Source organism: Thunnus thynnus, chromosome 10 (genome assembly GCF_963924715.1).
Source record: "Thunnus thynnus chromosome 10, fThuThy2.1, whole genome shotgun sequence".
Taxonomy (NCBI): domain Eukaryota; kingdom Metazoa; phylum Chordata; class Actinopteri; order Scombriformes; family Scombridae; genus Thunnus; species Thunnus thynnus.
This window is the reverse complement of record NC_089526.1, coordinates 30,101,644-30,127,034: the sequence shown is the minus strand read 5'-3', so window position 1 is coordinate 30,127,034 and position 25,391 is coordinate 30,101,644. Positions and strand designations below refer to the sequence as shown.

General features: G+C 39.6%; 1 protein-coding gene and 1 long non-coding RNA gene across 2 annotated transcripts in view; both read left to right on the top strand.

Moving 5' to 3' along the window:
- Positions 1–25,391, top strand: part of LOC137191953 (uncharacterized) — a 300,725-nt gene that overhangs the window by 50,236 nt on the left and 225,098 nt on the right. The gene's annotated exons all lie outside the window — the stretch shown is intronic.
- tgfbr2b (transforming growth factor beta receptor 2b) overlaps positions 5,357–25,391 on the top strand; it is a 44,085-nt gene continuing 24,050 nt past the window's right edge. Inside the window, exons 1-3 of the mRNA XM_067602448.1 lie at positions 5,357–5,583; positions 14,129–14,273; positions 14,389–14,582. Coding sequence (XP_067458549.1) covers positions 5,499–5,583; positions 14,129–14,273; positions 14,389–14,582 — 424 coding nt within the window. The 5' untranslated portion in view covers positions 5,357–5,498. The remainder of the gene's footprint in view (positions 5,584–14,128; positions 14,274–14,388; positions 14,583–25,391) is intronic.

The following is a 25,391-nucleotide window of genomic DNA, read 5'->3' as shown; positions in this document are numbered from 1 at the left end:
ACAAAACAGATACCACATGAATCAAAATAAAATATTCTTTTAATAGCTTACTGAGCCGACATGACAGCAAAAAGTCTGGTGCTCTATCCCATCTGCGTCCAAGTTTCCATTATTGTGAAACTCCCCTGGCAGAGTCTCATACGATGGTCCACAGAACTTCAGAATGTTAGCCATCACACACAGCAAGGGCAGGACAAACATGACAAACTTTCTCCGAGTGAGAATACAGAAACTTTAACAGTTGGCAGGTGTTAAGCAGCATACAGCCCAGTACAGAGCTGACTCTGCTTGTTAGAGATGGACAACTGCTGGCGATGACAGCTGAAATTTTGAAGTCATTACACACACGCCCACACCTACGCCAACTGACACATATTATAAATCAGTCTAATTCAGCATGGGTGCTCATGGGAATTAATCTAGCACAAAACTTCTTAATTTGGATCCTGAATGCATCCTGTAACACCCATGATCTCAGTGTAGCAGTTATGACCTCTGCTGATCCACAGTTGGAAGCTTCAGAGAAATAAATTGCTCCATGGTTTCAGATTCTCTGACTGACAGCAGAGTTCTGATATAATGTTGCAGCACCCTGCCTTCACCCCCCCACCAGCAATTATCATAAATCATATTAAAGTCAGCGGTCAGTGAGATTCATAGTATCATTTCCCAATTCACGCACATTAGGATATCCAGTGTGGTTGCCAGTACAACAGCATTTGGAATTTTTGGTTGCTAAGGGTTCACACTGATGTACTGTCTCATCCGAATGGTTTAGGTGTCATCTGTGAATTCTTGAGACTGGAATGTATGATGTTTTTAGTGGCTCATATATGCAGTACATGTAAAATGAATGAACCGAAGGCTTGCCCAGAAACGGCCAGACAATTTGCAGGATGTTGTTTAGTTCCACATGGAGACTGGCTTTCATGAATAAAACTGTTAGGAAACTGTTCTGCTTTTATTTTGGAGAACCATCCAGCATCTAAATATATCAAGACTGCTTTCATCAGAATGGCTTGAAGATAAAAATGGAATTACTTATTTATTTTACAACATCGGTCTTTTTTGTCACAGTTTTGGCCATCTTACCTAACTCAATGTTTCAAAAGAGAGCACAGAGCATCCAGAATACTATACAGGACAGACACCATGCCTTTTTTAAGACTTATTGACATGTTACAGTGGGAAAACCACACGTGTAAATAATAAAATGAATGATGGTTGAGTTCCATTTATCTGCTTCAGTTTTAGGGTCCTTGTTTTGTGCGTGATGACTCACTTTCACACTGTCATGGTTTACTGGGACATCTGAATAGATGATGTTAATGATACCTGTGATTTTTCTACAAATGGAGATCAAAAGTTCTGTTATCTCCACCACTCTCTTATCTAAGCAATTTAATGGATAAGGCTAGTGTTTTTATTTGTCTTGTAGTCAATTTATCTCTTAAATCCTCCTGAGTAATGTGTGTGTGTCCAAAGTCTGATATATCTTATTCCTCTGTGTCATAGAGCTCTATTGTTGTCCAAAAACTACTAACACATCAAGGAGCTACACTGTTGCATTGAATGACATGTTAATTAACACACTCACTGTAGTTTATTGTGACTCAATCCCATACATACGGTCCTGCTGCTGGAAATACTCCATGGAGCTCCAAATGTGTATCAATCCTCGCCTGAATAGTCCCCAACAAATGCATTATTTCCTTCTTCTTCCTCCTACAGCATCCGGGTGTTTTAGGAAATTAATTTTATAATGAAACTTTATATTCATATTGATTGTCTTTTGAAGAGTTATGTTTAGTAGGAGCCAACTGGCTGAGAGCCACAGATAGAGTAGGAAGTCAGGAAGTATAGAGAAACACACTAATGTATAGTTGGTTTTGGTCTTTTAATTAGATTTGTTGACAAAAAGACAAACCTAGAATAAAGTCAGCAGCATCCTTTAAAGGGGCCATATTATTATTATTTTATTTTCTGTTGTTTATATACTGTTATGATGTCGGATATCTATGCTAAACATGGTAAAAGTTCCAAAACCTGTGGTGAACATATGTAGAAATGTTGCCTGCAAGTCAAAAGCCAGGGCTTCAACCTGCTTTGAATGATCTGTTTGCAATGATTTTTTCTATCTTGCTAAAGAGCTGACATCTGCTCGTCCTGAAGGCCCATAAACAGCCATCTGTTCTGTAGCCTTGGTTGCTAAGGTTGTTGCTTAGATTTTTCCATGTGTTGCTCATGTTGTCTACTCTTATATTTTGGATCAGATTTCAGCTCAAAAATGTACGGATGTATCTGAGAAGTTGATATTTCGAGTAAAGAAGAAAAAGTAGTGAAATCCTACAAATAACATTTGTTACATAGTTTGTTGACATAGCTTCCTGAGCCAGTGGAGGGGCAGATTTCACAAGTTGGCCAATCAGAACGGAGTGGGCTCCTCAGGAGGCCTTAAAGAGACAGGAGCTAAAACGGCCTGTTTCAGAAAGAGGCTGAACTGAGGGGCTGCATAAAGGGTCAGTATGAGTTAAATTAAGAGTTTTTTTTAACTATAAAGCATGCAAAGATATTCCAGTAGATATTCCAGTTCCCCAGATTAAAAAAAATAGACCTGGAAATGTGCAGAATAGGTTCCCTTTAATTCAAATATGAAAATTAAAAGTTATTACCCAAACTGCTCATTGTAAATGTTAGATTTTGGAGCAGCACTTCATCATTTCAGTTTGAATACTTAATGTAGTTACAATATGTGTACACACTGGATTAAAATACCCTGGACTATCATTCAGCTAGTGGGGTTACATTGGATTTATTTACATTTTGCCTGATAACTTGGGCTAGAGATTACCTGTGGACTGTAATAAAGCTGGAATCCCTGTCAAACCAAATCTCAGCACTTAGTTGGTGAGTAAAATGTTTTCATAACCAATAGCAATGACGGCCAGAATTACATATAGGCAATACTAAAATAAGGCACACAAATCCTTCAGTTGTTCCAAAGGAAATAGAAACTTCTAAGTTTCTTAAGAATAGGTTGCTATTTTAATACCAAAATAAGACCCAGGTTGTAAACCCTGGAATTTTCCTTCAAGTTCCTGCTTAATATAAAAGGATTCCGCTTTTCAGACATTAGGCCAAACTGAGTTTATTTAAAGTCCCGGGCCATAAAACATATTCTACTACAGCTGTCATGTGGGACCCAAAACCAAACAAGGCTCCGGCCCACTGGGCCCTGACCTGTGGCTGAAAGACCAGAGCTCCAGAGGGCTGCTGAGGAGAGGGGTCGACAGGGGCTGTGAGACTCCAGAGAGTGTGTGGCTCAGTTCCAGTGTTGGCAGAGAGCGGCATGTCCAGACCTGCTGCCTCATATGACCAGACAGACAGGCTCGGCTTTACTATCATCATGTCACTGGGCTCAGTTTCTGTGCTGCCATCAAAATACAGCTCAGCTCACTATCAACACTGCCATCAGTCAGCAATCTCATCCATCACATATGCAGACAAGCCAGTGTCCCAATTGTTCCTCAGGTGTTATTTTAGAATGAATGTGTTTTGTGGAGGTATTGTAATGATGGATTGGAACATGCTTCTCCAGGCTGCATGTTTGAAATGTGCACAGGCGTCATTCAGATATGTTTGTGTGACTATCTTTTATACTTGTAAAAATATTGAGTATATCATCAGAGGGTCATAATTCCAGCTTTACACAATGTTTCACAGGCTGTGTGGTGATTGCATATTGATCACTGAGAGCCGCCAAAACACAGGTGATCTACTCTCAGTACTGTGCCTGAATGCACCGTGTAGAGACATACAGAGTCGCCCCAGCCGCTGCTGCTAGCATGCGGTTTTTTCTACGTAGCCTGTGCAGACATTGTGTTAGATTGGTCAACAATGACATGTATCTACACTGTGTCCATATTTGTATACTATGGGTGGGTGATATGAATTGTCTCCTCTCGTAATATATGCAAGTTTATATCACAACATATGATAATATAATACATTTTCTTGAAAATCAATTGAGAAATTTGTTGTTAAGTCCCCATTAGACTTTGTGTTTCTTTCCATACTTGTCATTGGTTGTTTCTGGAGTTATAGATTAGTTTGTGTTTCGTACCGTACTCACCATGCTTGCCAGGAGGCAAAGGGGGAGTCACCCAACCACTTCCTGTTTATATACTCTCACTGACATCACTAGTGATGTCACTGGGTTAGACCAACTATCGGGTGATTTATTTTACTTGGTTAAATGTTTGGTTTAGTATATATATGATTTGCACTATTTTGGCTTGTAATGAGGATTATTCTGTGGATGATGTGTTTTTTGTAAACATTGTTGACTGACACGAGTAGCATTGTTATATGCCAGTTGGTATAAGGAAAAGGACACCCTTGCAAAAAACGTGGTTCTGCATAGTTAATTGGTGGGCCTATTTAAGAGAAGAGATGTGGGTTTAGGGAGAGCACATGATCATGCTTTAGTTTGAGTTATCCTGAGTTAAGCCAGTTAAATTGGATTTGCTTGTAATCATTTCTTTTTTGAGACACTTGTTTTGTCACACTGGACAGAATAAATCTCTTTTTATTACTCATTCAACAAGTCTGAGTCTGTGTCCTACCACCTTTTTATCCACTCTGGTCAGGCTCCCTCACAACCTTTATCAATGATCATTGTTTGTTGATCCTGTGCAGTTTATCAAGTAATAGTTTGTGTTGTTGTGATGAATGGTGTGATTTATTTGGAAATGTTTCTTTTATTTTGTCCACCCCCTTTAATTTCCCAACATAGAAACGTATATAGGCTACTGTATGTTCCACAGTGTGTAGCCTTAAAAATCCTTTTTGGACACTTTTGAAGAATCATACTGCTAATGTCTTCAGATATATGCCCTACAGATTTTTAAAATATTTCTTGTTATTTAAAGTGATTAATGGGTACATACAGTACAGGCATTTTGGCCTTGTTTGTATAAACAAAATCATGAAACAAATCACTCATATATTCTGAGGTATGAAAGTATGTGAAATGTCTTCTCCTTCAGGCTGGGACTCTGTTAACTGTAGGTCTACACTTTAGTGAAAATCTGTGGAGGTACTGTGATATTCCAGAAAGCTGGCTGGCAACATTTCACCGCCCTGAGTTTATGTAAATGTATACAGAGCTGTTTACTGTTCCGATTTCCACTATTTGGATAGGTAATTACACACACACATACACACACACACACACATACACAGAGAGAGAGAGAGAGAGAGAGAGAGCGAGAGAGAGAGTCCTCCCTCCTGTTTCCTGTCCCGTGTGTATGTGTGTGTGGGTGTGTGTGTGTATGAGTGTACAGTGTGTGTGCGTGTATGAATGGTTCAGCAGTGAGTCTCCAGCTGCTGAGCGGAGTGGAGCGCACAGCACAGCGGACACACCAAACTCATTCCTCCACTGGACTGTGGTTTACCTTTAATCTGAATGAGAATCTCTGGGCGGAGGACACAGAAACATGAAGCGACAGCGCGGTTCTTTATCTTTACGGGAAGCTTTATCTATATTTTTCGTTGTAGCGCTGCTGGAGCCCGGAGCTGCCGGTGAGTTACGCATATCTTAAGCTTAAACAGCTCGCTGTCTGTTTCCTGCCACAAGATCACCACGCTCCTCTCCTCTGTCAGTGTTCGTCTATTTAACCAAAAACTTGGAGGCTGTTGTTGTAACGAGCCTGGGAAAGTTTCCCTTCAGGACGTTACGCATGGCTCTCCGGAGAGCAAAGAACAGCCAGGCGCAACAGGTGACTCATACAGCGGGCTGATACACAGCTCAGCTATGCTCCTCACTGCTGGCTACTCTTAACATTAACTAACGGTAGTCTCTTGTTTACATCTGCACAAGTGTTTTTCCGCATATGAGATCGTCTTTTTTTCCACTATCACGTAATCTTTTATTCACCACAGCAGCCTGAACAGGACTTTCTATAAAATCTGACCTGACTAAAGAATTTCACGGTTGTATTAAATGTCTGCTTGTATAAAGTGTAATAATAATCATCTAAATATCAGTCACTTTCACTGCAGCAAAGGCTCAACTTAAACAAAATCTCAAAAACAAACCAAAACAACTAGTCTGAACATTTTGTGTCCATAAGATTTTGCTGTTTTGTGCAAAATAGTGTAATTGCTGAGATGTCATTTTGAATTGTTTTGGGACTCCACCAATTTTACACATTGAGATCAGTTTACATGTGACATGGAGTACTACTCAGCATGTGAAAACAGTTGTATAATGTCTTCTGTGGCTCTGGAGGAGCTTCCTTAAGTCTGAAAAAAATAATCCTGATGACGTCAGTGAGGTTATCTTGGAGACAGATTTTTCAACAGAAAGCTTGTGTTAAGAATTTGGGATGTGGAGTTTAAAAATGTGTAGACACTATTACTGAGTTGCATTATGGGGATTGTAGGATCCAGTGTTTTTGGAGTCTGACTTGTATTAGAAACTGAGCACAGCTTCTGTTGCTCTGATTTTGACCTTTCTTTTTCAAATCTCTGTTTTGTGAGTCCCACAGCTTTATGAAAGTGCAATGTGAAATCATGTGGGTGCCCCTTAAAGGTTACAGCATCATATGTATCCTGTATCAGCTTGTTGCAGTTCTGAAGCTACATGATGTTTACACTGAGTGAAATATTCAAACCCTACTTTTTATACACATTTCACTCAAAATTTACATTACATTACATATTTATCTTTGTAAACTTTGGAATCTCCACTTGAATTTAAAATAAGGCTCTATGGATTAGAAGAAAGTTTGGGTGCACAGCATGAGTTTGTATAGACTGACTCACTGGTACCTGCGTGAGAATTAAACCACTTGTGTTTCTACATGATCATAGTGAAAGATATTTTTTGTGAGAAAGTGTCCTTGTGAGTCATTTGCAAAGCAGCAATCCAGTTTCCCTCCTGTGGACTGTAATCCCATGTGTTAACCATGACAGTTTAACTGACTTGGCTGATTTCTGCCTGTCATACGGTCACGCTTCCAGTTTCAATAAACCACAGAAATGCCCCCACACTTTTTGACAGGTTGGGTAGATTGAAAAGCAAAACATCCATCATGCCCTTCTCCCCTCTTCTTCTTCTTCCTCTCCTCCACTCTGCCCCTTTCCCCCTGTCTCTCCTGTTTGTTCCTGCCCTCCTCCCACGGTGGGGCCTATTTTGAACCTGGAAATCCCACATACCAAAAGGACTGTGTGGTCGTGCTGCATTGTATGTGTGACAGATAGACACACAGACACATATGCACACAGACACATACAAATGTCCACCCATATGCCCCCGTACTTCCCACAAATATACATGAACACACACTTGTGCACACTCCCTGTTATTCCAGCCTGAAGTTCTTCAGAGCACCTCAGGCCGGAAGAAGTTGCTCACCACTCTCCCAGTGCTAGAGCAGCTTGACATTTTGGTTATCCAAACACCGGGGCCGGACCTTGGTGTTTTGATCTTTTCTTTCTTTGTTTGCTTTCAATTGATGTTGATAACCATCCGCTTGGTGGGCTGTCACAGGAAGTTTCCTTCTTCCTTCCTTCCTTCCTTTCTAGGGAATCTCTCTCTCTCTCTTGTGTCAGGGCAGAGGCCACAGTCAGCTTGTGTATTTCATACTCCTTGTGCTTAGCCAAGACAGCGCCGGACGCCGGCTATTTTGAAGGTGCCACTCAAAAATGAAAGGCAAAGGAAAACAGTAGGCTGGATGAAAAGAGAGCTTTAACTTTGAATGGGTTAGTCTTTTCTTTTGGCCACAAAGGTATTGTATTTTGGGTGATTCTTTGAGTTTATAAGAGTTTCCCAGGTATATTATTGAAGCTGAATTAGCTGCATTAGATTACATCCTCAGAGAGCCCTTCTACATCTACATCTGCGGGGCCCTGCAAAGCCCTGATTCCATATAGTGTTTACACTGACTTTACTGGGCATGAAATGAGAAGAGGGGTCACCCACTTTGACCTCACCAAAGTGTCTCCCTTTGATTTTTACCATATTAGCCAACATCCCTTATACCCTCTCCCCTCTCAATTCGCTTCACTGAATCACTGGGTCAAAACAAACAAAAAAAAAAAAGAGGGATGGAGGCGAAGGTGGCAGAAAGAGAGAGGGAACCTCAGAAAGTTAAGGGAGGAAGATAAAGACAGGAGGAATGAGAGGATTAGCGCCAAGTCTGAGAGAGGTGGATTAAGAGGGAGTTAGAGAGGTGGGAGGATAACTTTCAGGAGCAGAGGGAGAGAGCCGAGCCTCCCGCTGTGGCAGTTATGTAGCCCTGTGCAGCCTCTTGCCAGTTGTCTCCCCTCATTTTGGTGACAGAAGTAGACCCAGTAGCACAATACTGTCAATTTTTATATGACATGCCGCATGGCTCCAGAAATGTATCACATGTGGATACATTAAAGCTCATTTTGTTGAAACCTGACCTACTGCTTAAGTGACCCTGGCCTATACTGTAGTATTCCTGCTTGGTATGCAGATTTCTTACTTTTTCCATTCACATTTGAACAGTTCTGAGCCGCCTTTCCTGTGAACGGGTGATAAACGGCAGTCAGTCTTCCTGTCTGTCCCCCCGTCCACTGTGAGCTCACATTCTCAGTGGTTTGGAAAAAGAGGGGAAGGGGAAGACGAGAGGGGCGGAAATAGAGGATGGTTTTTCAGCTGATTGGATGAGGTGCTCTGTCAGCTTTTATATGACAAGAGTTGGAGTTTCAATGCTGATATGCCTGGTTCTGCTCTCCAGTAGCTCCAGAAAAATAAGTTTGCATTTGAGTTTGCCTTTTCCAGTAAACAGATTTTTTGTTATTTAGATGATGTTAGTGGACATAGGATGTGATGGAATGATGGATATTGGTATGTTTCTTATGGGCTGTTAAGAGGTAGATAAATATTAGATGGATGGATATTAAATGAGATAAATATTACTGACATGTCTGTACAGCAAATATGAAGCCGAATATGTATCAAAATGTCAAATTGTTCAAACTATCCATTTAAATGGCATAAGTATGGAGTTTGTCATAGGTTTGTGGCCTGAAAATTGATGGACAGTCTGAGCCATGGGTTCCAAAATGATAGCAAACAGGAATGGGCTTAAAGGGCAACCTTGTCTTTAACACCTTTAAGTGTTTCTGTTATTTTGACCATGCATGTTTTTTCCCCAATATTATGAATACTATACATTTTATATCATTCAGAATATTTTGGACAGTTTTTATCTCACAGCATTATTGACATTTAGAGGATAATATTGGTTCCTGTTGCATCTGAACCTGGTGCTAAAATGCAGAAGGTATGTATTTATCAAGTTTATTCATTGGTCTGACTGCCAGACGGAAGCCGGTCACAGTAGCATGATTTCCCTCCTGCAGTAACAGGAGCACACAGAAACCTCAACTTTCAATTACAGCCCCTTCAGGAGCCATCAAAAGCACGGTTAATGATGGTGCACGCTTTCCTGTGATGCACTGAAGTCACTTGTGTTTTCATACTATAATTCCTACACATGGAATTGCAGCAGGAAAAAGTTCAGTAATAAAAGAGAAAGTCAAAGTACTTTAGCAGCTGGAACAATGACCCACATACCTCCACAGACCTTTATGCGCAGTTGCCCTTTAACTTTCTGCACCGGCACAATCTGCTGGAACTTCAAAGAAAAGGGTGTAAAGTTGCAGCCTCTAACTATCTTAAGATCAACAGCACTGTTATTTTATCATAAATCCAGAAAAGATAGTAAATGGGGACATTTAGGGTGCTGTTTCACCCATCTTTCACCTTGAATTCTTCTCAACAATAATTGACCTAATCATAAAAAGCTAATGGTCAATGAGCTTTTAATGTGCAATCAATGTTACACAACAATACAATAAAGATTAATTAGCACTATGAAGAACTTACTGAGCTCACTGGCTGCACAGAGTGTAATTCTAACCCTGTTACTCATTCAGATCCATTCACTCTCTGTGGCACTTTGCTGCACTAAATCAGCAGGTTTTATTTGTCTCTGAGGTTGTGTGTGGGTGTTAGCGCTCTGCTATTTCACGCTCCCTGTCCTGCCCCAAACTAGAATCTATGTGACGGAATGTGTCTTGAAAGTATATTAACCGTGCTTCCTATTAAATGAATAACCCGGTTTATGAGACTATGATCAGGTGTCACACATACACACCCCCACCCAGATAAACACATACTGTATCAGGGAAGCCTGGGTCTTAAAGGAGAATTGGTGGAGTTTGACGACATGACGGAGGATAATGAGAATTCATGCATGTCAGACCTGAAGCCCTCCTGTGGTCGGGTTTCACCGTTGGACTGCAGACGTGGTACTATGTCAGTTGATATTACGATAGCACAGGCTGCAACTCATGCAGATGTTTTGTCTATGTCGTGGGTTCAGACGTGTGACGGCTGTTGTTGTTGTTGTTTGCAAGAGAGGGGCCTTTTTCATCATGGTTAAGTGGTATCAGACATCTCTTTCGTTTCTAAATCTGTAGAGTCTCTTAAGTCAAAAAATGTGATGAGAGTATGTACCTGCATCTCTGACCCACATCTTTATCTGGACAGTTTACATTGCACAGTTTAACGCTGTTGATAATGACAAAAAGGGGTCAGCTAATTTTGATTTAGTACATACAGTACAACTGACCAAAATTGACCTGAGTTAGTTCCATGGAAACCATTAATGGAGCATATCCCTACGGTAGTTCAGTCAGAGCATTGAAGTTGCACTTGCATTAGCTGATCAGCATCAGCTGATTCATTCATGCCTCACAATCACTGGCTCATTCAACAGTTTGGCTACCAGATGAAAAGTAACATCCAATCATATTTATAGCCATTGCAACCTGACACTTTTCACTATTACTATGCTGATGCCCTCATGCCAACGCTGTCTCCACCACCCCAACCTTCTCCGTATGTGCTGTACTTTTGGTATTGTTACTAAGATTTTGTTCATGTATGTGTTTATCAAGCGGAAATTAGTTCTCCTGAGCAGAATCATTGTTGCTGTTTCACCTCCTTGCTCAAAGAGCAAAGACTTTCCTGTCAAATCTGGCTGTTAAGGCATTTGCTAAAAATGGTCAATTCATACAAGACATGTTTTTCTGACTGAAATGATAATCATGTGATATCCGTTGATCACAGTGCTTGTTTGTTTAAGTTTCTTAATCGCTAATCTTACAATACCAGAATGTGTACTGTTGAAACATTTCACTCAGTGGAATTAAGATACTGATATCAGATGGAGTTTAATAGAACATTGTATCCCACACTTCAGGCTCAGTGCAACATAAGAGCCTGTTTCAAAATGACAAAACAAACCTTATTAAAGCCTCCTTGACATTTATAATAAAACAGATTACTAAAAATCTATACTAAAAACAGGTCACAAACACTGTTTCTCAAATTCCAAGACCATCACCAAAATGGCACCAGCTTGACAGACTTCGGCCTTAAGACAAGATACAGTCTAAAATGCACAGACATTTTTTAGAGAGTTGAGTTACAGCTAAAAGTTGAGGATGATTAAAGATGACATTAGAAGATTGCAGGGTTCTTCTTAGGTTCTTAGGGTTTTTCTTAGAGGTAGCTAGTGCTGTATTACAGATATTTATTTTAGAAAACTGACAGTAAACCTGAGGAACAAGAACAGCTATATAATACAGCTGCTAGCGGGGTGTGACGTCAGGACCAGAACCTGAAACCCTCATTGCTATCCATCCCAACCAGGAGTGTAGGTTAGACTGATGAGAATGGCACAAAGCTGGAAGGAGTTCAGAGTCCTGCTCAGTGAAGCTGAACCAGGACAGATGCTTGGCGACATAGAGGCTTAAATTTAGACCTCCCAGCTGAAGGAGGGTTTCCATAACTCTGAAACCGCCCTGCTACACCACAACACCTGAACCCTACTGTATATGCCAGAGTCTCTATACCACCCTGCAAGTCAGGATTATTTGAACACAAAAGTCTTCCAGTCAACCAGAAACCTTCCCTTCCTTCCCTTTCTAGCTTAAAAAACATAGTTTAAAAATGCATATTTAAGCTCTGTAAACTTCAGACTAACATAGGCCAATGTGGCTTAGTTAGGGTTTTTACACACACTCCCAGGCCACCAGTCAAGGGGCTTAGAGTCAGAGAGGCAGGTCTGAACAGGTCAGGAGATCAGAGAGGCGTAGGCGGCTTGCTAGCATGCTAAGGAGAATGACAGGGATAAGATTTTACTGATTATGCAACCAGCCCAGGCAGCACGCGACCCACTGTACCACATGCAATACCTTTCAACCAGCCAGAGTGATGATATCTGACAATGAAACTATATCCGAGTGCCAATTATTCCTTTAATAATAAGCAAAAATGAAAACATAACTGGCTGCAAATGACATTTGTGACATTTCTAAAATAGGAAAAGATCATTGAGTAAATGACAAACAATTGTCATGTGGAGTTACCACTTCTAAGTCTGCACCTACATTTATAATTATCCACTGGTAGACATGTTTTTTAGAAACCTTGTGAATCATTTGTTAGATGGATTTGACTTCACATTTAACAGAACTTTCCATTCATCTTTCTTACCTCCAGAAATCCTACAGCACTCATAACAGTAAAACAGATTAGAAAACACTCCACAGTCTATTTTTGATGCATAAGTGAATTTAAAAAAGAATGAACTTGATTTATTGCTTCTTTCAGGAAATCCCTTTTTACATAGTCATTTTGAAGGCATTTCAAAGATTCAAAGGCTTTTGGTTATGTATCTGATGTGGTTTGATCTAAGAAATTACTGTAACCTGGCACAGGCATCCTATTGATTCAGCTGTGGTTTACTGTGTTGGTGGTTCAGTGTGGTTATTGCCTATTTTTGCATGGCTTGATGGCTTCCTTTGGCCCCATTACATTTGAGGTAGTCAATCTAGGTACAAGCAGTGCAGCCCAGGGGAGGCATTGACCTGGTTGTGGTTGTCTGTGTTGAAAGTTGTTTGTGGTCCTGACCAGGTAGGATTCAGGCAGCTGATGCTGTTGTACAGTATAGGCTTAAAATATCAAACCTGGTTTGATGTGTCTTGTGTGTCTTAATCTGCTGCATGACTTCTGACAGTCTTGCTAACCACACAACCATGTCCGCTGCCTCCTTTTACTGTTGCTACACCTGTCAAGTTTTCCGTTCTCACACGGCATATAATGCAGTCACAGTGATAATAGTGACAGACTTACCACGTTCACTCAATTCTTGATTTTTTTTTTTTGTTGTTGTTGTTATTTGAAATTCTTGAACTTGAAAAGTGATTTTTGAAACAACAGGTTTTTGGTTTCGTACTTTTCATTTCTAGCCACTGACCATCAATTTTGTGAGCTGAAATGACAAGATTTTATCAGATGTTGCTAGCTAATTAAGCTAACATTAGCTAAATGAGTTGATTGAAACATTGGCTCTGTCTGATTTTTAATATTTAATTCATTTTAAAAGGAGAACCCAAATTGGTCTTAAATAATGTAAAATAATATAATGAGATAACACTACTTAATGGCTAGATACAGGATATTGTGCTAAAAGACAGAGGCTAAAGCTGCATGCCCAAGGCAAAAAGCTAGCATCTTCACAAGTTGTTGATCCATTAAAAAGACATGGAAATAAAAAACAAGCATTATTCTTGCATTGTTGTTGATATCAGACTCATTATAACATAACCCTGTTTAGCTGCTTAACTTACATACTTGGACAAGCAAGAAGTCAGATTTTTGCTTTATTGTTTGTATTATCATATTTGTTCATGGTATTATTGGTTTTAGAAAGGGTTAAAAAAGAAACTGCAATCCTACCTGAACAGAGTATTGCTCTAACTGCAGCCCCATGCACACTGCTTCAACATGTTGAGAAATCAAAAGCTTGACAGGCCTGCCTCGCCATGTTACAACTGGTTATGAGTGGAGAATTGCTTTTCAGGTGTACGGTAGTTGGGTTACAATTGTAAAGTTTGTCTCAAAGTGGCTTTAAAGAAAAAATGTATGGGATTTATCTCCTTAAATGAATATGTTCAGTAAATTCTACTGTTGAAACATGAAGCCAACCTGATGGATATTTTTGTGTTTGTTCTGCAGGTATGCCCCCCTTTTTCCATATGAATCAGCTTTGTAAGTTTTGTGATCTGGAGCTTTCTTCCTGTAACGGTACAGGGACCTGCATGTCCAACTGCTCCATCACATCCACCTGCATGGACCGCAACGAGGTCTGTGTCGCTATCTGGTAGGTACCTGAGAGCAGAAAACTGTCTTCATCTCTTAGATGGGATTTACTAGATAGCTATTTGAGTATAAATTGTTCATTACATTTCTGCTTTGTCTGTCTGCCTGTCTCTCAGGAGGAAAAATGAGACCAACTTCTCCATGGAAACACTCTGTCATGATCCATCCAGGCCACTGTATGGTGTTATGCTGGAGGACTACAACAGCTCCACCTGTGTGATGAAGGAGAAGAACACAACAATTGGGATGGCTCACTTTTGCTCCTGTACTGATGAGGAGGAGTGTAACGACAAACTGTCATTCTCCCCCAGTAAGTACATGATAATGTGGTGTGATAATGAGGTTAAAGCTGCACTATCAATTTATTTATTATAACCATGGATCAAATGACTAAAGATAATGGGTCAAGTGACAAACTTCAGAGAATTACCTCTGTAGTTCCCCTTCAGCTCTATGGAGCATTTTAGCATCTTTCATTCATTGTTGTGGTTCACGGCCCACGACTTTTATTTCACTCTCAGCACTCTCATCAACATTTCAAATGAAGCAAGCAGCTATTTTTAGTGAACAAGTTCTGATGAACTCACTGTACACTACACGCACAGGCCCAAACAACAGAAAAACAAAGTTACTGACCAGCTGGTGAACATAGTGGAGCATTTAGCATCTAAAGAAGCAAATATTTCCCCTAAGGAGTTGGTAGAGGTCAAAACAGAGCTAAAAGGTGGCCCGAAACACAAATTCAAATGAATGCTAATGTTGCTCTGTGTCACCTTGATGTGTAAATAAACTAAACTAAACTTTTTTCTCCTTCACCATATCAACATCATAAGGTGATAGTATCAGTGTTCTGTTTATGGTTTGTTCCGCTGCCCCCTAAATGGCCAAAAAGTAAATTAATGCTGGATCAAAGCTGGTTATTTAATACATATTTATCGTCAATACATCCTATAAAAAGACCAAAACAAACAATGTGTTTGTCAGTCCTCCATACTTTCTGACCACCCTGTCTATGCCATTTAGCCCTAAGACTATTGGTTCTTACTGAAGACATTGATCTTTAAAAAGTCACAACTCACAGATATTCATGTTTTAAAAATGCTTAGTCATTTCTTAAAACAGTTGGACATTGTAGTTTTTAACAATTGTTACTCAGACTGCAGCAGAGTGTGCACTTGTTGGGGATTATTTTCAGCCATGAATTAATACACATTTGGTGCACAAGTGAGTATTTATTGCAGTAGGACAGTGTGTGGTGAATTGAGTCAAAATAAAGTATACTGTCTTCATGGTAATGAAGGAGCATGTCACCCAGTGCAACAGTGTGTCCTATTAATGTGTTTTTAATAGGTTTTGTACAACAATGGAGCTCTACAGCACAGAGGAATAAGAATATATCAGACTTTGGATACACACATAATACTTATTAGTAGGATCAATTAAATGACAGTATGAACCATATAGAATATTGCTAGCTTCATCCTTTAAATATGTACAGTATGTTTGTCTATTCACACCTGCTCTGAATGTATTTGATGCAACTGCCTGCACAGGAAAAAAAACAGACTAATCATGCAAATCACACCCATTTTTGACATTGTTTACACATCTGCATGTCTGTTACTGTACGTCTGGCTAACCAGCTATAAAATCAGTTGGTTATCAGTTCAGACAGCTGCACAGTTTATCAGAAACCTCCAACATTTGCTTAGCAGAATAATATATCCGCAGTCCTTCCTCATATTTCAGCTATAAATGAGTAACCAAGCACTTGGTTTGTCATTCCTTGCCTCTCCTTTTCCTCTAACTGTAAACTCTGCAACTAGAAATTTGTCAATCATTGCTTTTTTTCTTTCACTTATCAATATATCATTATTCCTCTTCGTGGTTGTCTTCTCACTTCCTCCCCCTCCTTCACTGACTTTTTCTCCAGCCACTGACAAGGAAACTGTACGTGTATTTTGGTGTGTGAAGCTGTTCGCACGCATAACAGAAGTTGTGGGTGGGTTTTTGGGGGTTTTTTGTTTTTTTTAGTGGGTCTCTTTATGGTCGCTACTGTCTCATGGAATGACGGAGAATGCATCATCATCACAAACAGGAAGTGGAAACGTGTTGTTTGCATCACACGTAAACATCATTCAGGGGAATCCTCAGTGTGGTCGCTGACATGCAGCTAGGGGCGTTCTACGCTGTGTGTTTGGCTGCTGCCTCTAGCAGTGCTGAGAAGAAAAATTGAGTGTCTGTCTTTGCCTCTGCATGTGTGTGTGGTTGTGTAGGGCAGCCACACTGGAGAGCTCAGACACATGGTTTCCTGTCTGTGTTTAACTCAAATCAGAAACATCTCCAGCACATGGTGAACAGGCCCTGCAGACACAGAACACCTCTGTAGTGAATGACAGTGAGGTAGACTCAGTGGGTTGTTCTTTGGGTTAGGCCATTTATTCTTTTTCTATGTTACAGTATTATTAAAGCAGATTATATTCCTCTTCTTCCCGCCCCCTGACTAAACTGTAACGTTTATCGGCTGCACATATCTACTGTAAATAATGTGGGAGGCTGAAGGGCGGCCAAGTGTTAAAACAGATTATGCTTCAACAGTTTTCACACCTCAGGTTTGACAATATCGCTGAGATGAGACTGCACTGCACTTCGAGCAAAGAGCATATTTTCTCACTTATATCTGGTAGTTTCAAGCTGTGTTAAAGTTTTGATTTTATTAGTCAGTGTATTGAGACATCTGTCTCTAAGGTTTCTGGAACAAACCTACAACCAAATAAGAAACCATCCAGTAATCTAAATCTAAAATACTACCCTGCTTGTGTAGTCTGTGTTATTTTGCAGCTAAACATTATTTTCAGAAGTGATTATTCAGCTGATTATTTTCTATCTGAAAACTATAATAATTGGCCACTAGAGTTTTTAGAGCCTATGTGAGAAAAGAGGAAAGCTGCAAATGATCATATTTGAGACCCAGGAACCATCAAACATGTTTCATTTTTTCTTGAAAAATTACATGAACAATTAATCAATTATATGGATTCAAGTGAGTTTCTTTCAAAGTTAGTCATTTTAGTACAAAATTCCCTCTTTATGTTACTGTCCCTCTACCACAGCTCAGTCATGAAACACTGTCCAGGGTAACATAAAGTGTGAATTTGGAAATCTTAGAGGGAAGATTCTCACTTTGATTTGATTAACTCTACTAATTTCTGAGGTCTCATATTAACTTGAGATAAAATTTGGAATATATGTATTTTGTCCCCCATCTCTTATATTACAGATAAGGAAGGGATCTCTTCAAAGCTAGTAGACAGTAGGAACTATTACATCAAGCTAAAACTGTTTCAGTGTACATATGTGCATGTGAGTAAGACGGTCTTGAAAAAATGTGAAACTATCCTTTAAGACTGTATTTTGACACAGGACCACAAAACAAAGCTAAAGGAATAGTTAACATAGTAATACAAAATGCTGCCTCTGTTCAAATAATACTTAAAATTTTTACAAATCTGTAATTATTTTAATTATTGCATAGCAATTTACCCACAGTAAACTCCATTTATAGTTTCAGCATCTGCATGGCTGCAAGGGTCCACAAGGGTCTGTGTGACTTAAACGTTTGTCATATGCCCATTTTCGGGAGGGTTCTCATATGTGTTTAGAAACATGTGAACATGTCCACTTTTTCTCAATGCCCGCTGTCTTTGTTCAGGCCTGTGTCAGATGACTGGTGAATTTCATTTGTGGTCATCCTGAGAAATAAGGAAACTGATTCTGGGAAGAGATGCAGCTTTTCAGTTTTATAAATGTTGTAAGGAATGTGTGCACTCAAATAGTATTGTGATTTTAAGGGGGAATTATGAATTATTATTGTGCATAACTCAAATTTTAAGTTAATTTGTCCAGCAACATAACTCATACTAGAGTAAGTGTAATGAAAGGGAAATAGTTCTCCTATTTGGCCACACAAGAGAGGTCAATTAGAACTATGATTGTTAATAATCTTAATTATGATTTTGTGAGGGTATATGGTCTTTTAAGGTTAAGTGACTGAGATGCAAGCACAAGTTCACTTTTAGTTACACACACATTTATTACTAATACTACAACTACAAATGCAAAACACTACAACTACATATTACAAACAAGACACATGAGGGAAAGGGGAAACTGGTACACAAGGCTATGACTTGTGAATGATTGAAATGAATGATGCGTGATAAACAGATGAAAGGACTGTTACGTTGGAAGCAGTGAGTCAAATCAACAGTACAACAACTTAGTTCTGAATTTCCAATTGAAGTTACCAATTATGAAAGCACCAGGGTTTAAGCAAGTTAATAGAGATTTTGTAGAAATACTTGGGGTGGCCTCTTGCAGAGATGGCATTAGATGTGCTGTGGTGAGAATCTGGAGTCTAGATCTCGAAATGATGAATAAGTCACCGGTCTGGATCTGGACATTTCTCAATAGAGGAGAGCTCCTGGTTTAGCCCTTCTAGTTTTCATTGGTCACTTATGACTCTAGATTTTGAGGTTTCACCTCCTATTGTTCCGAATCACATCTTCAGACTAGCAAGCATTCTGCATTATTTCTAAGTGATCCACTCAACAAAGAGCTCCAAACATCTCACATCTTGTTGTGTTGACTGGTTTTTAGCACCACTAACGAAGCTCTGCTGATTCAGTGGCAGGGGTCCAGGCCATGTTCTACTAGTGTGTGTGTGTGTGTGTGTGTGTGTGTGTGTGTGTGTGTGTGTGTGTGTGTGTGTGTGTGTGTGTGTGTGTGTGTTCCTAGAGGTGAGTTATGAGAGCAAGAGGTGGGGTGATGGTTGCGGGCCATGTAGGAGATGAGGGCTTTTCTTACCTCAATCGATGCTGTTTGCAGGATGTGGTGTGTGGTCTGGTGAGTGAAAAGTTTAGAAATCCGACTGATGTCTTATTGGTCAGCATTCCTAGGGGGTTGAGGAAAGAGCTTGTCCTGGTTTTTTATGGGTTTGTACTGTCTGCATTAGAAGCGACGAGGGGACTTTCCCCTACAAAGTTGTTTATCCGTGCTGTAAGCACCACAAATGAAATTCCACTTACCTGTGTTGTTTTGGGGTAGAGGCAGAAGTCTCACAGCCAAAGCTGGGCACATAAAACCAAACCTTTCTGTATAATACTGTACAGTAGATACCACTATAGCTACATGAGAAAGTCTGTTTCTTGACATTTGAGTGAACCTTCATCTCTTAATTTATACAAATCATCAATACATGTTCACCAGCCAGCTAACCAATACCCCCTTCATCACTAACTACAAAGGCTAACTGTATGCATTAGCTGTAAAACTGACACATCAAAAGTGGCGACCTTGCTCCCTGAACCACCCTTTATAATTGGCATGTTTTGATCCTCCCTTGCTTGCCTGACTTGCTTGTGGTCATGTCCCAGTCTCATGATAATGAATGCAGCCACCAAATTCTCCTCTTTACAACACATTTCAAAGAATCTACTGTATGTGCTACAATTATTTGGTGAGTTTGTTTTGCAAATTAAGCTCAACCTCGCTGGTATGGATTATGTGATTATGTGGACAGTAAATTAGCTGTAATCTAAATATGCATGGCCATGACCAGCACTGATAGGTAGGTTTTCCCCGTTCACTGCACACAGTTAGTAAACAAGCTGGAATTCTGACTTTGTTAACTTATCATCATGATCTCCAGCTCTATAGCTGACACTTCACTCTGATCTTCCTGTTATTGATTCCATACAGGGGTTGCTAAGACAACACTGGCCTAAAAAACAAAACAGCACTTCATACTGAATTGGGCAGTTAAGTAGGTCTATTAAGGATGTGTATGGTATTCTGTGGAAATCATAATCTTTGTGTTTGTCAGTCTGTATCTCTTACTGAAACACACACACACACACACACATACACTCTCTCTCAGGCCTAAGGGTAAGGGTTGTGGTTCCTTCCTCCCATTGAGGACACATGCAGCAGGAAGTCCCTGTTTGTTTATTGGACCAATGCCATGGCTTATTCCTCCACAAATGCCTTGCATTGTTCTTCCCCTGCATTACATTCTTATGACGTGCCCGTAATAGTGTATGTGCATGTGGTTTGTTGCTTGAGAGTCACACTAACGGGTTCTGGTGTGTGTGAGTGCGAGTGTTTTTGTTCATCCAAACATGTGCAACAAATGTCACTCTTAGGCGGTGAACATTGTGATCCCACAGCAGCAAATACAAACAGGGCTTGTTGTGTTTTGTTGGACAGCCGCGTGAAAGCCTGTTCATTAATCAGACAGGGGATGTGTGCAGTATTGTCACTGTGTCAGTGAGGTGATAAAATTGTTGCTGCTGTTAATCAAATCTGCTCAAAGCTAGATGCACAGTTGTGTCCAGTTTAGAGATGTAGCCATTGAAAAGAGCACATTTCTTTAAAGGATGGGTTCACAATTTTTCAAGTGTCAGGTGTCCATATGAACAGTGAAAGAGGTTTTCCTCACTGTAATCATTCCTCCTGTTCATATTGGCTATTAAAAGATCCCTTCAAATGTGCTTTCAGTGTAAATGAAAAAGGCCAAGATCCACAATGTGTCCACACAGTCATTTTCTGCAAAAATGCTTTTAAAAGTTGATCTGAAGCTTATATGAGGCTTCATCAGTCTGAGTTAGTCACATCAAGTGGATATCTGCCACATTTACAGTCTTTTTAGCATCAAATAGTAACAAAAAGAGGGACTTTGGCACTAAAAAGACTGTAACGTTGAAAGATATCTACTTGATTTGACTCATTTGGAAGCTGAAGCTTCATATTAGCTCCAGATAAACTTTTAAATACTTTTTTTGCACAGAAGGACTGTGGATTTTGTCCCCCATCACTTCCATTGTAAGTGCATTATGAAGGGATCTTTTAATGGTCAGTATGAACAGGAGGAATGATTACAGCAAGAAAAACCTGTTATGATGTTCATTTGAGCACCTGACTATTGTTTTAAGACAGATTTGAAAAGTTGTGAACCCGCCCTTTAAAATCTGTCAATTTCTGCTGCTTAACAATTGTGCAGCACTAATGCCACATACAGCATGGTGTTGTTACTCCTACCGCATGATAACTGACTCTAGTGAGTCTGAGATCATTATACTTGTTAGGTTATTTTTATGCTTTACCACACACAACACAACTGAAGCCAGAGGCTTTCAAAGAAATGGAGGACACAGTTTGCACCTATTCAAGGATTTTCCTTACACAGTATACACAGGTACCATAATGGCAATATCTTTATGTTTATACTGTATGCAACACCATTAAATGGTGATTTGCTTTGGAGTCCTAATTAGGCCAAAAAATGATTTTTTTTCAAAGCTAGGGACAATTCCCAGTTTTAATCGACTTTTTTCTCTGCCATTACATCCTCTAGACAGCATTTTTTAACGAGATGTTCATGGATCATTCTTTTCCTATTTAAGGCAAATCTGTCTTTGAGGAAGCAGTGGAGAGAAGGTCACAACTGTTGTGACAATGGTGATCTGAAAGCAAAGCTGGATCCATCTGCAGATTCTTTTTTTTTTTTTTTTTTTGTTAAAATAAACAATAGAAAATTTAGCTTGTATGGCCTTGATGGAGGTGTGCACATGTTCTCTGAGTGCTTTCTAGTTTCTTATTGATTCAGAATTCTAATATTGACGGCAAGATTTTAGAAAGTGAAGTGAAAACGTTGTGGACGAAATCTCATTTGACACTTTCGCAAATCTAACCACATTAGTGACACTCCAGTTGTTTCTAATTAAGAAGCTGTAAAGATGATTTGGAGCAGACTAATGTCGCCTCTCAGGCAGTGTCAGTTACACATGTGTTTTGGAGCTTGTGAATTCGTTTTAGTGGGAAGAGAGGCATTGATAGTAAATGCTGCCTTGTCATAGTAACATGCTGTTTGTTTTAGTGCTGTATTTACGGCTGTGCTCTTGTGAAAGTCGGTTTTACATGCTTGGAGGAACGGTATGTGAGGAATGAGATGTAGGTAATTCATTTCTGACGCGGATTCCTCCACTTGTACTGTCTGTTTTTGCACAGATGTCGCCTGATCTCCTCCAAGTTATTTCATGGGTTATTTTGGCATCCGTCATGATGAATGAAATCTTCCTCATGACCTGAAGTGGGGATTTTTGATGCCAGGGGGTCATTCTATTTTGATGATAAAAAAGAGGAACAAGAGATAAAAATAAGACAGGGGGGAAATTAATTAGTTCGACTTCTTGAATGCAGCCTGCAAAGAGGAAGAGGAGGGAGATGGATATGGAGCGATAGAGGAAAAAGTGTCTTTGTGCATGTTCCAAGATCTGTTTTTTTATTCTTATTTTTACAGTTCCTCCTTAACTGTGGAATCTTGGCTTGCTGTCAGTGAGTACATCAGTCACACAGCAGACCGCTTTATAGAGAAATGAGTCAGGCAGGCTGACTTGAAGAGGCATAAAAAAGAGGGAAAAGAAGAAGGGCAGTGTGTGGCAAAACAACAGCATGGTGGCCAGGTCAGAGAGATGGGATGAGGATGAGGAAGTAGATGAGAGACACAGTGATGGAAAGAAGTGAGTGAGTAGCAGAGAGCCAGAGAGATATGAGCCATGTTAATGAAGTAGTCTGGGTTGTAAAGGCAGTGCTGTTACCATAACAAGTAAATAGTGACTATGATATTCACTTTTAGTCAGGGTTACCAGCCTCCCTGTGGCTGGATTCCTCCACGCTCCACCATAATATGATACCAGCCTGGATAAAGGCAGGTTATTTATATACATTTAGAAGGGTAAAAACTCCACAGAGAAAGATGGTAAACAACTTTATTAATGTTAAACTACTTCAATGTGAGGTTTCTGTCCTGTAATAAAACCCATACATAATGCAAACATTACCTCAAGAAACATAGGGTCCATAATGTACACTGTGTGGAGATAAACTGGAAAATATCCAACAGCAAATGTTAAACAGAGCTATATTAAAGCTGCATTCATTGATTTTTTTTTTTTTTTTAATTTTTTCACGTCAGGCTAGCACAACAAGCTGAAAACACAAATCTAACATATTATCACTTTATAAAGTTAACATGGCTAATATGTTAGTAAACAGCATATTTACGCATCCAGCAGACATGGAACATCATTAGCTTGATTTGGACATGTATTGGCTTTCAAAAAATGTATCTATTCTATGAAGTAAATTTTAGTCTTTATTAAAACATATAAAAATCAGCCAGTCCAGTAAGATTAATGACTTGACACGAGTGATTTAATAAGGAATTTTTAACAGTGCACCAACCCCTGAGAAAAATATCTGGCTCTTTAGCTGCTCAATGCCAGCTAGTCACTAACTTTGTCTGGTAGTGTGCAGTAGTTTTATCAGAGCTTTTTCACTGAAAACAGCTGCCTTTTGCTGCTGGAAACAACATTTGCAGGCAGAGAAACCGCAACACTATCACACTCTGCAGATCTCTGGGTACACGTGCAGAATTGAGTGACTGTGGGTTTGTCAGTTCAAAAAACACTGTTAATATTACACAAAGTCATTTGATCCATTGCTGAGAATATTGAGATGTGCAGCTTTAAACACTGGTGATTTAATTGAATAATCCATCCAAATTCAATGAGAAATACTTACTGTTTAGTTTAATTTAAACTGTCGTGTAAATGCATGGAGCTGAGTCTCTGACCCTCTTTTTTTACTAGCAAGTTTTATGCATTTCATTAACGTTATCGGGAAATCAAAGTACCACAAGGTCAGTGGACCTACTTCAGCGGTTCTTATCAGCAAATAGCTGCTATTTCTAAGCAGTCCTTATAAGGCTATCACACACTAGACATGACATCATCTTTCACCTGTTAGCTGTTACCACTATATCACTGTTACGGTTGGTTGATCCCAGGTGTGCAGCAGTAACAGGCAAAACAGCAGTTCATTATGTTTTGAATGATGTAAGGAGAATTTACCACACTAATTAAGCATATTAATTATAAGAAAATGCAAAAATCTAAATCTAATTCATATGCAACCTGCATTTTCCCCATGATGTGACCAAGAACTGTAATTGACAAAATATCACATCAAAATGTTACCACTAGCTTTGAATGGAAATGTTTGCTCCAGTCAACATGAGTAATGATAGTCAAAGCTTCATTAAAAGTCTTTTGCTGGCGCAACAGACAAACTGGCACAGTGTAGGCCAGTTGGAAGTGTTTTCAACCTCCTTGCTGTTTATAATGGCTTCCATCTATTCATCCATCACCTGTTTCAAACATGAAATCATGTCTGGCTCTGTCATTTTCCGAGGAAAAAAGTTCCTCTTTAATATCCAACTCACAACTTTGTTATTCACAAAACACTGTGAGGATCCAAGTAATTAGCAACTGGTTAGAGCATTAAGAGCGTGAGTCACAGATTTAGTGGTGGCAGGATCCGAAATCCCAGCATATACATCCTGAAACACACACTCACATATACTGATGAAGTGTGTGACTGCAAGCTGAAGGCGAGGATCGCTCTATTAGTCCAAATGATGTGTCAAACCTCATTGAACAGTGCATGAGAACACTCTGGCATCATGATTGGAAAACGCAACATGAGTCCTATTACCAGTTTGTCTTGGCACCGTCTGATTGGCTGCGTTTCTACCACGAATACACACACTCACACACTCTAATCATTGTAGAAAGACAGCAAGGAAATAAACCTAAAACCTCAAAAACCTCTACGCAATCTTTAAACCTTTAAAGCATACACGCATGTACAGACACATGGAAATCGAGATGTAGTGTCTGACTGTCTGGCAGTCTTACTTTGCAACCCCTTTCACTAGCAGACTTTTGAAGTTGTCTCAAGTCTAAAAATCTGTGCATGTGTTTGTGCTCAGTATTTTTGATTCATTGCATCCGCTGCTTTGCCCAAAGTAATTTCATAAAGAAATGATCTATTCAAAGGAAATGCATCTTTATAGAGAAGGAGAGTTTAAAGCAAGTGAATCAGATGTACTTTACAGTTAATGAGGCTGTGTAATCTTATGACAGCTGTTGCTTTGGGCACAGCAGTTCAAAATAGCTACAACTATTACAGCACACATTATAACAAAGGTTAGAGCAAG